The following is a 12,299-nucleotide window of genomic DNA, read 5'->3' as shown; positions in this document are numbered from 1 at the left end:
GGTAAGAGATAAAACTGCGGAACAGGTGAAATGCAACGCCCAGAGGCTTGCTATTAGTGGCTAAAAGTTGGAGTTGGAGGCTTGTAAGAAGTGATACAGGTGATTGTCAGAATCCCTTCCAATCTCAACACCTGTGCACTCAAAGCACAGGGAAGTGAGGAGTAGGAAGCAAAAAAATTTAAATGGATATGTTTTTCAGACTATAGTCACAGGGACAAGGCCCCAGAAAGCATTTGGATAACTGGAAAAACACAGAGTTGCCCACAGTAGGACAACTATATTATACTGTATTAGGCACAATAAATTTATTTTGGCACTGATAAGCGGAGCTATTGGTCCAAAAAGGATGGCTAGAAAATTTCTGATTATTCTCATCTTCTAACAGAATTGTTTAATTGTGAATTGGCTAACAGAAAGCAGCGTCGCTCACTAAGCATGGCTGTAGATGGTGGGACACTGGGGAACAGTGGAGCACTTCTGCATTCTTCCGCATCAGCAGCACAATACTTCAAGAATAGGGTATGGGAGCTTCCTTACCAGGCTTGTCATGTTTGCATCTGAACACCTTATGAGAAAAAACAAACCTGAAGAAACTTGCAAACTTATGAAACGGAACTTTGAGAGAGGAAGGCCATTCAAAAACAAAATACAAACAGCAACAAAATATGACGCAACAGTCATTTATGGGTTTGCTTTACAGTTTACCTTCTTAAATCATTCAAATTTCTACATCTCTCCCATTCTATACACCATTACAAGATCCCCACAGGCCTCGTTTGATTGAGGATGCATTTTCGTGGGTTATTTCTTTCCTAAATTCAACATAATCCATGGTCATGTTACACACAACTGAAAACTGATTTAAAAAATAATGGATTTATTCTTTGCTAACTAGCTCTGCTATGACGTACCGAGCAGCATTTCAGAAATCCAGATACCAAATACATGAGCTACAGTTGGCATACACAAATTATAAGCACAATTATAACACACAGAAAGGTCTCTTTAATAGCATATAGTTTTTAAAAGAAAAATCAAAACACGTAATTTTGCCTCAAATACGTTCCCTAAGTTTTTCACTCTCAGGTGGAACAGCCACTACTGTAATGAAAGTGATCATTTTTTAACCATTAGAAAATTCACTCATCTAGTCTCAGAAAGTGGCAGCATGGTCCTTAAACTAACTTAATCTGAAACTCTGGGAAGTTTTCCACTTTATGGCTTGATTTAATAGGGCAAGCTAAATTTTCTGTATCCACCAGCAAATTCAGATTACATATCAAACTTGTTTAGTTATTACATTTGCCTGACACGTGCACTTCTCACTTTGCATTATTCTGGCTTCTACACTGATACAAAAATTGACAGTTGTTACCTTGTATAAATATTAAATACAAAAAGACAGCGAATTAACTACAATATGCATAATAATCATACTAACAATACACATCATAAAAAGATTAACTTATTTTCTTTCATTAATATATACAACATTTTTTTCCTTCTGTCTGAGTTTGTTGTCCAACCATTACCTCTGGTTTGGAAAGGTTTTTTTATTTTTTTCCTGAATAAACTGCATTTCTGTCTAGCCTAACTCAAGTCCCCAACTGGTGATTATGCAATGTCTCAGGCAACAGCTAGTGACTGCGATTGGACAGTGATTCCACACAACTCCTCCTTTCCAAAACAGACCAGCTTTAGGACTCTAAATTCAGAAGAAAGCAGTTTTGAAGGACTAGGTTTTCTGTGTCTAACTTAAAATGTGATCCTTTCTTTGCCTTGCACTGTATGTAATGTCTGTCTCTGTCCATGAATTCTCCATGTTGGCTAGGGATGTGAGAGTTATTTGTAGAAGTTACTTGCTGATCTTAAAAACCTCTTAACAGCAGCAATAAAAACCCTAATGAAACCCTAGCCTCTATTCTTAATTTTATAGTACAGATTAAGATAGTAGCTGATGGGGTCACCAAACAAATACTGAATTAGTGATCCCAGCTATGCCTCTTTCTGAACTGAATAATGCATTTCTAGAGAAACTTTTGCAGAACTGATAAAATTTAAAAGAACAGCACAAAATTCTGTTAGCTCCCAAAGTACATAAGCAGTTGAAAATGGACCCAGCCTCCTCCATCTAGACACTGTAAAAAAGTATCCCTGAGTTAGTTCTTCTTAAGGCAAAATCCTCTGTATCATCTCTCTGAAATGAGGGGTTACCTCTTTATGTATTAGTGATACCACAATGCAATGCTAACTGGTCCCAAGGGATTTAAATTTTCCTTTATCAGTTGTTCAATACTGAAAAAAGAAGACCAGTGGGTAAAGGAAAGTATCTTTTAAAAAAAGCATAAAAAGTAAATCTTTAGAGGTAAGGGTAACAGGGAAGAAAGAAGACAAGAAAGAAGTAGAATCTCGTTTCTGACTCTGCTTTAAGAGAATAGTATCAGGAATCCCGTCACAATAAATCTACCAATATCCACTTCTGCAGATAAAGTCCTTGAATGCAGTGCCTGAATGTCAATGTTGTATCAGCACGTAATTGAAATTCAGTCTTCGCCATCACTGCTGCTCCACGCATCTTCATACGCTGGATTTAAGTGCTGCCGACACAGAGACTAAAGAAAATAAAAATCCTCTCAGTGGTTGGCTTAATTAAAAATCAAATCAAATAAGTGCAGTGCTAAAGGCATTTCTTAAATTACTATCTATCTGCAGACTATCTTGTCTCTCTCATGGTTAATGGATTTTCTTACAGAACTCTTTGGCCATTCTACTGATTAGAGACAAGACAATACAGACAAGACAAGCTAGAAGAAGAAACAGTACTCGGTTTAATTTCCACTTTAGCCAAAAGATCTGGAGTACTGACTGGAAATTAACATATTTCTGAATTTAAATTATGACATATAGATACTGTGTTTGTTTTATGTCAATAGTTTTTAAGTCAGAAATTCACTGGCCTAGAATAACCTAGCAGCACACTCTCAAGTAAATTTGGCCTCTGTTTACATCTAATAACTAGTTCTCACTTCAGCTTGAGAGTTTGTGCAGCCATGCGTTGCACTGAATCATAGTTCTGACTCTGGGTAAAACAGTTTTCCTTGTTTAATTCCATCCTGGGGTCTTATTTTGACCGTTAAGGGAAATTCAATGTCTGTTCTAGAACGTGAGAAATAATAGTAACTAGTGTCAGAGAAGTAGGGAGCAGAACTGTTTCTTTCAGAGGCAGTGCTGACTTACCAACTTTGCAAACAGCAGCTGCAGTTTAAGAAAATACCTCCGTAATGTCAAACTTCAAACAGCACTTACAGCCACAGCTGGGCAAACAATGTTTTGCTGTGGTTGTTTCTGCTGTTGCTGTTTTGTTTTGCACAGAGAAAAAAATAATTAACTCACAGCAAAATTGTTAGCTAAAGCAAAAGTTTTCACCTCAGGTCAGTTGAGCACATTTTGGCTTTAGGTTATCCAACTTCTGAAGCTACTTTAAAAAATTTGCTAAAATGTAGGATAGTTTTGAAATAATCTACGCTTCTAAATGAAGCAAACATCACAAAACTGCTTCAACTCTGATCATTCCCACAAATGAAACATTTCATAACTTTAAAATTGGAATTTTTGTATGCTGTAAGCAAGAACATAGCAAAATGAGCAAAAAAAGACACAGTAGAAACTTGATTTCTTTAACAGAAGTACAGTTTGCCAGACTGATTCTGTTTCAGTTCCTCAAAATCTACAAATTTCTCCCCACTTCAAACTGCAAGGATCATTTTTATGGCTCAGCTCTAGTACTAAGAGGAAAAACATGCTTTCTTAGAAAACATTATCGATGAATCTTCCTGAAATAGCCCAAATAAATGTCTTCCCTTAGTTATTAAAGTTTGCTTGTTTAGAAGGTTTTTTTTGTTTGTTTTTGTTTTTGTTTGTAATATTCCTGCATCATAAATATTTGGTGTGAAAGTAAGGAACCTGAAGTGGAAATTGTGAGACGATAGCCAAATGAGAAGTACTACTTTTAACGAAATGTGAAGCTAGAAGTCTACAAAGTGGTTATATGCAACTGTGAAAGAAAAACCCTCTCAAAACCTCACAGCAACTAGAAGACTGTACCAAAACAACCATTGATTCTCCTCCAAATCAGCAGCTGGTAAAAATCCTGATAATGGAACTATTATTTCATATGTAACTATTTCCCACCCAAGTACAACAGCCATAAAAAGAACAGTTCAAACTGAAAAAAATATTAATTACCTTCTCTGAAACATCATCAAGAACTGGCTCTCGAAGAGCTGGTATCCACGCAAGGATATTGCAGTCTTTGCTACCACTATAAAGTTCCTTTAAGAAAGCAAGTAAAAATGACTCATGTAGAAATATGCTGGATAGTGAATGATGTTGGGGAAAAAAGTGCACGGAATATTTATTTTTAAATACATTATTTATGCATTATTTCAAATTATGCATTACAAATGCATTATTTCTAGTTCTAATATAATCTTAACAAATAGTATTTTTAAAAAATATGCTAAGCAAAAAGAATGTTTATGTATTCTCCCCAGACTACTCACCAACATACTACTACTGATATTTAAACATACTTCATTGCCTAAAAGCACTTATCTTCTCATCTTCTTCCCTCTTTCATGTGTACTGAAGAGAAATGTATTTTAAAAGTCAAAAAGCTTAAAAGATTGTCAGTGGAGATGCAAGAAAGAAAAAGGAAAAACTATTTTTTTTTAATTAAAAAATATGAGTCAGGCTACAGTCATCTACTCAGACACATGTTAGAAGAGAGTCTAAGTATGGAGTAAAGAAATACTAAGTAAACATAGTTTTAGTATGCCTAGGGTAAAGGAAAAGAACAAATAAAGAACTGTATCCTGCTGGGAAGACAGAGAGATCAGAAAGACTGATTTATTATTTTTAATATAAATAGCCTTATTTATTATGGTAATGACTAAGAACCGAGATTCCATTGTGCAAGGCATCCTGCAAACACATGGAAGCAAACAGCTTCTGCATGGAACAGCAAACAATCAAATACAGCTTCATTTTCTTAGTTATTAAGGAAATATAGACTTTTCTGCCACTTTAAACTGAGGATGTTTTGTTAATGAGAAATAATGCACAAACTTCACAGTAAACTTTGCAATAATAATGCTTCTCTTTTCTAAATGAGCCAATGTGCCGATTCTCTCATATGCCTTAAATCTTGAAACACACTGCTGCTTCTTACATAAAGTATCTGACAACACTCAAATATGGCCCCTGTGTTTAAACTGCACAAGTGAGACGTACAATGTAATTTTTCTGTATTCAAACTGACAACATAGAAGTCTTTAAATGTGCTGACTTAAACTGGTAACTGTGCGTATGTGCATAATTATAGTAAATTGATTCAATGTAAGTTCAATAAATTATTAGAGATACACCTTTGCAGAAAGTCTCCTTCTGTATTATGTAGATGTAATTCTAGAACCACGTGAAATACACTGATGGTGCAAAAACTTAATGCTTAGAAGGCACTTAGAGGAATAGATACCCACTTTGATGGGTAATCTTTTCCAAGTGAACTGATACACTTCTCAAGTATCAGAGAAGAACTTGGGCTGGAAGAGACCTTAGATTTCACCCAGTTCCAACCCCTGCAATGGGCAGGGCTGCTCCCCACCAGCTCAGGCTATCCAAAGCACCATCCAACCTTGCCTTGAATACCTACAGGGATGGGGCACCCACAGCTTCTCTGGGCAGCCTGTGACAGTGCTTCACTGCCTCTGAGTAAAGAAATTCCTACAAATATCTAATCTACATCTCCACTCTTTCAGCTTAAAGCCATTTCTCCTTGTCCTATCTACGCAAAAAGTCAGTCCACCTTTTTTTATAAGCTCCCTACTTCCATAAAACTGCTCCCAGTTACTCATGCACAAAAGACACGCAAGATTAGAGTTCATAGTTTTATGACTGATAAACTGATTTATTATCTAATTTATTATTCTAATTATCTTGCCTAGAAGAAGATGACAGATCTAAGTTACACCAAGGCATGGGTCAAACCTCACTTCATCCTGTCAGCAGTACTCTACTCAAGCATCCTGTCCCTGGCAGGATGCGGGATATCATTTGAGTTTTAAAACAAGCAACTCCTCACAACTGCACATTCCTCCTTGTAAGGAATGTAATGGCGGCATCAGCATACTTCTACTTAATCTGTATTAATATTTGTGACATTTCTTCAGGTAATATGCTGCACTGGACTAACACAATTAATTATTACAGCCTGAAATGCTGACTCACACCTGAAGTCAGTCAAAAGAAGAGACAGTGGGTAAGGCTCCTGCATTGTTTATGTTACAGTATAGCATAATATTTCTATATTATGCTTTCAAACTCTGAGGAAAGATTGTAGATAAGACCTACCCTAAATTTTAGTTATCTTTATGTGTTGCCTACAACTACATTTGCCAAATTCCTTTGCTGGTGTCACTGGCATTTCCTGAAAAATACAAGTAGCTCTAATTTCAAACAACACTAGCTCCTGAGGTGTGGCTAATATTTTATGGCATGTTATTTGTGTGTGGGGCTTAATTTCATTTCTTTTTCTGAAAGAAAAACGTAGGTCTTGTTTGTTTACATAGATTATTTTAAGCAGTTAACGTCATGCAGTGATATCCAGCATACTCAGTTCAACAGTAAACAGCATCTTAAAGATTTCACAATGAGTATTTCCTTTTCCACACCACCCTTGAAATTACCTACTCTTATAAGATTAATGGCTCTTTTAATAAGCTAAATTCTACAGTTCTTATTACTCAAGCAGACTAACATCTTATTAACTTCACAGAGAGATTTACGTAAGAAAAATTTAGGCCAACAATAATATGGATTTTATGGCTCTATTCCCAAGATCTCAAAAGGGACATATACATACATTAACTAAATCTCATGCCACTCTGTGGAGACAGGTCACCATGGTATCTCAAACACAAACCTGCTAATTAATTTGGGCCTAATAAGAATAGACAAAGACTAACACCACTGGATTCCAAACAGCTGCATGGTTATCTGGGATAATATTTTTTACACAATTCTGAAAAAATATTAAGAAAAACTGAAGATGAGATTTAGCGGTGGGTATGAAAAATCATCCAAAAAGTTTAAAGATAGCAAAGAAGCTTGAAAGAATATTATGAATAGAATGAAGAAAATGCTAACAGAGATCCAGTACTAGGTGGAAACTGTAGAAACTATACAGTGCACACGAATTTCACATGTGCTAAAACGTAAGAAAGCTGTTGATCATCAGCTATATTTTTCACCTGTAAATGAGTCACAAACAGATAATAATTGCCCTTTCTGACTCAAATATTTCTGCTGGATATTTTAGAAACATAAGACTAGAAAGGAGGACCTGGAAGATAAGGTGCTGTGCTCAACACTTGAAGGTAAGTATATAACAGACTTAAAATCCGCAGTCTCTACACTGCTCATGGCACAACAGCATAAACAATTTGTAAAATATCACATGACAAATTAGGCTTTGTGACTCTTAAGTCTTTAATGATGAGGGAATAATATACTATAGCAGGAAAGGAAAAGTGTGCAAGGAAAAAAGTCTGCTGAAGCCACAAATCCTTGTAATGCTATGCTATTTCTTACGTGAAACATGCTCGGATTCACTTACTAAGCTCATCATGTTCTCAGCAAGTGTATCTAAACTGTTACAGATCCAGTGATGGTTATAACTATTGGTGTTTGAGCAAGATTATTCTAGCCATGTACTTAAAGAGGTTGCTCAGTACTACAAGCAATACTAACACTTCAATTTCAATGCGCTTCAAGAAGGTGTACTCTTTCTTACAGTTACTATTCTTAGCTGTTTCAAAGAAAGACAAATACCTCACCTACACTCTTACAGAAAACAGGAAAAAGCCTTAACGCAAACAATTTAGTAATGACAATACAATGACAAAAATTATTCTAGGTATATTGAAAAGTAACCTGTGTGAAAGGAAATGAGTAGCTGAAGGAATCCAATGCACAAAGTACATACTGTACTGCTACAAAGAAGAATTTTACCAAACTTTTTTCACTTGGCACACAGGCCACAGAACTACCTGTTTTGTCAAACTTTTTGATTAAAGTACTTCCCTGAAAATCTCTCTCTTTTTGTGCGTATGTTTTGGCAATGACAAAATGGCTTTGGTTGAAAGGTACTTACAGATCGAGTTCCAACCCCCGTGCTGTGGACAGCATGGCCACCCACCAGTTCAGGCCGCCCGGGGCCCCATCCAACCTGGCCCTGAACACCTCCATCGATGTGGCATCCACAGCCTCTCTGGGCAGCTGTGCCAGAGCCTCATCGCCTTCTCAGTAAAAAATTTCCTGCTTAAATACTTCAGAGTTGTCATCAATACTTTACTTACCTGAAAGTTAGGTTGAAATACACAGCAGTCAACAGTATTATAATGACCTCGAAGCATAGTTATCAATTCTCCTGAGAAAATTGTATAAACAGCAATGGTAGTTTTATACGGGACAAAGGCAAACTCTGGACTACAGCCACAAGAGACGCTGAATTTAAGTCCTTTTCTACTTTCATTACAGACTTTGCCATAGTTAACCTGCAAAACAAAAAAAATTATGTTGTTAGTTCTTAAGTAAAAACACAGGAAATAACTTTACATAGAAAGGGCAATTTTGTTTCTTCATTAATCTGGTAAAATACATAAAGTAAGTTTCATAATGCTAATATAATTCCTGAGAGTTACACAAGTCTTTGCAGTTACTGGTATGTATCAAGAGAATCACTTCTTCCTGTTCATTAAATTTCATACTCTCCTTAGTAACAACTATAAATCAGAAATTTAGCTCTTGGAGGCAGAATCTGCAAAGGTTATATGCTGAATCTACACTTAGTAGCCAAACTATCACCAAAATTAAAATTGGTTCAGGAATTACCTCCTTAAGCGCATTCCTAGATAACCCAACGTAATCATTTTCTGTCATATAGGCACACTGTTAGACTTATACAATGGTATACAATTATAAACAACATATACATTGTGCTTTCTTAGGTTCCATCAAGTGCAAATTTAAATTTACAGCTTTAAGAACCTACTTTAATATGTGGCAATCACACTGTCCTATCGAGCTCTTAAAATATGCCATGCACAGGAAAAAAGAAATCAATACATCACTTCTAAATACTAGTTTTCAAATAGAAACAGAAAGAAGTAGTAACAATGTTTCTTACAGTCCACAATAACTTCTGGCTTAGACACAATTTCATTCACAATTTTAAGAGGAAGAATAAAGAGAATTGGTAGTGTATTCATGTCATAATTATACTTAAAATCCATGGAGTTCAGTGCAAGTCTTTAGTCCGCATATTAAACAAAAACTGACCCACCCGACCTGAGGTGAAGCCTTACTGGACGTGGTGCTCACCAATGCAGAGGAGAGCATTAGAAAGGCTAAGGCTGAAGGCAGCCTGGGCTGCAGTGACCGTGTACTGGTGGAGTTTGTGATCTCCAGTAATGCAGGACTGTCAAAAAGCAGAGTCAGGACCCTGTGCTTTAAGAGAGCAAAGTTTGGCTGCTCAAGGAACTGCTGAGGGGGAAACAGTCCTTTAAGGGCATGGGCACAGAACACAGCTGTCAGCTCTTTAAGGACACCCTTCTGAAAGCACAGTGGCTCTCCATCGCCCAGAAGTCAAGCAGGAGAAGCAGGCAACAGGCATGGCTGTGCAAGGACCCGAAGCTTGAACTGAGAGAAAAGAGGGAAATGTGCAAGAAGTGAAAGAAGGGTTGTGTAGCCTGGGAGGAATGCAGGGCTGTTGTCCGCATGTGTAGAGACGGGATTAGGAAAGCCAAGGCATAGGTGGAGCTGAACTTGGCAAGGGATGTGAAAGATAACAAAAAGGGGTTCTAAAGGTACATAGGCAGGAGGAGACGGGCCAAGGAAAGTGTTCCCCCTCTGATGGTAACGGGGAGCTGGCTTCCTCAGACAGAAAAAGCTGATGTACTCAATGAGTGCTTTGCCTCCATCTTCACAGGTGATTAGACTCCTCCCCATGTCTGCCAGGGCCCTGAACCTCTACGTGTGGGTGTAGGAAGCAGATTCCATCCCACTGTAACAGTGGAACAAGCTGAGACCTCCTCATGCAATTGAATGTCCAAGGGGCCGGGTGATATCCATCCCAGCGTTCTGAGAGAAATGGCTGATGTGGTTGCCAAGCTGTTCTCCATCATACTTGAAAAATCTTGGCTGTCTGGTAAAGTCCTTGGTGACTGGAAAAAGGGAAACATTACTCCTATTTTTAAGAAAGGGAGTAAGGAAGACCCAGGGAACCATAGACTGGTGAGTCTCACCTCTGTGACTGGGAAGAATATGAAGCAGATACCTCTAGAAGATATGTTAAGGCACATATGAGACAAAGAGGTGATCTGAGACAGCCAGCATGGTTTCACTAACGGCAGATCGTGACTGGCCAATCTGGTGGCTTTCTGTGACGGAGTGACGGCTTCAGTGGACAGGGGAACAGTGGTGGATGTCATCTACCTGAACTTCTGTAAGGCTTTTGACATGGTCCCTCACCACATCCTTCTCTCTAAATTGGAGATGTGTGGATTTGAAAGATGGACTGTTTGGTGGAACTGGCTGGCTGGACACAGCCAAATGCTTGTGATCAACAGCTCTGTGTCAGGGTGGAGGCCAATCACCAGGTGCCCCCCAGGGGTTGGTCTTGGGACCGGTGCTCTTCAAAATATTTATCAGTGACACAGACAATGGCATCGGGTGCACCCTCAGCAAGTTTGCAGGCAACAACAAGCTGAGTGGTGCAGTCCATACATTAGAGAAGGGAAGCCATCCAGAGGGATTTGGACAAGCTGGAGAAGTCCATGAGAACCTAATGAGGTTCAACAAGGCCAAATGCAAGGTGCTGCACTTGGGCCAGGGCAATCCCAGGTGTTATACAGACTGGGGAAGATCTCCTCAAGAGATTGGCATGTCATTTATGCCAAATTGTATGTGCATTAGTAAAGATCTCTGGATTCTCATAAAGCTCCCCAGGTTCTCATATAGCTCCCCGTCACATTTTCTTGGAATATAATTAAAAAATAAAATATTTTGACATTAAGCTTTTTTTTTTTATATATATATATATATGAAAAACTATACAAATATTCTAAAGCGTAAATATTTCCTTGATGTCTGGCTGTATTGACTGCTTTCTATCAAAAAGTCTGAGGCAAATACAAGGATCATTCAGGATGAGCCAGGCAACAAGAGAGTGTGCTCATGCTATGGTTACAGTATGCTTGTAGCTAATAGCACTTACATAAGAAAGAAACATTGAACAAATCTAGAAAAAAATCTCTGTCATAAAAACATGTACAAAAAGATAAGTTCATTAGCATACAGCTAAGTTGATTTTCATTTTCTATTGAGAGAATATTTTCGTGAGATGCATGGCTTACTGAATGTCCTATTGCTCATTTTGTAAAGATACTGTCGGTAAACACATTACTTTGCTGATGAAGAGTAATTAAAGCCCTTTTCACAGCATGTCAGCTGTAGCAACAACTCCCAAGCCATCTCACTGTTCATAACAAAGGCATATACTATAAAAGGGAAAGTGAGTCTGGATATATACCACATAAATGCTCCTGCCTGCTAGAGATACAATGGAGGAAAAAAAAAAAAAGGATGCTGCTAAAACAACAACTAAATTAAGAACCTTACATTTGTTAAGAAAGAAAGGCAAAAACTTGCCTCCTTCAATTTGATTCTTCCTATTTTCAATGAATCGGTGTTTTGTGTTCCTTTTATGACACAGGATGCACACAAGCAATGTATAATTCAAAAGTAACTCATTTTGCTAGACAAATCCACTAAGATATAAGTTTGCAGTATTGCTCAGAAAATTCTTATGCACGGATTAAATTCTGTATCTTTTGATACAGGACTATTCATATTTGACATAACAGACATCCACCAGAAAGAGATATCTGGACTAAAGAAAACTAATGTGAAGAGCTGCTAAGCATCACCTGAAGCAGCTTGAATAGACTTGCATAGACTTTCTCCTTTGCATACACTCTTTCATACACTGATTCTCTTCTTTGGCCAGCGGATTGCTAAAAACAATGCTAAATTGTTGCATTTTATTACCTACTCCTTTCTCTGTGGCAGTGAATGACATGTCTTTGTTTTATGCATCCATTTTAGTGAGCGAGTCCTAACCTAACAGAGGTCCAATCTTAAAAGGGAAGACAAATAATGCTGCAAAACAACAACTCTTT

At 37.6% G+C, this 12,299-nt stretch overlaps 1 protein-coding gene across 2 annotated transcripts in view; it reads right to left on the bottom strand.

Moving 5' to 3' along the window:
• Nucleotides 1-666: 666 nt before the first annotated feature.
• ERCC8 (ERCC excision repair 8, CSA ubiquitin ligase complex subunit) overlaps nt 667-12,299 on the bottom strand; it is a 35,320-nt gene continuing 23,687 nt past the window's right edge. For both annotated transcript variants that reach the window (XM_042825738.1, XM_042825739.1), the window contains 3 exons: nt 8,418-8,615; nt 4,246-4,332; nt 667-2,612 (listed from right to left, as the gene is read on the bottom strand). In XM_042825738.1, coding sequence (XP_042681672.1) covers nt 2,544-2,612; nt 4,246-4,332; nt 8,418-8,615 — 354 coding nt within the window. In that variant the 3' untranslated portion in view covers nt 667-2,543. The remainder of the gene's footprint in view (nt 2,613-4,245; nt 4,333-8,417; nt 8,616-12,299) is intronic.

Source organism: Centrocercus urophasianus, unplaced genomic scaffold (genome assembly GCF_019232065.1).
Source record: "Centrocercus urophasianus isolate 14NV4802_14NV808 unplaced genomic scaffold, USGS_Curo_1.0 seq_25, whole genome shotgun sequence".
Classification (NCBI taxonomy): Eukaryota; Metazoa; Chordata; class Aves; order Galliformes; family Phasianidae; genus Centrocercus; species Centrocercus urophasianus.
This window is presented reverse-complemented; position numbering and strand designations above follow the sequence as displayed.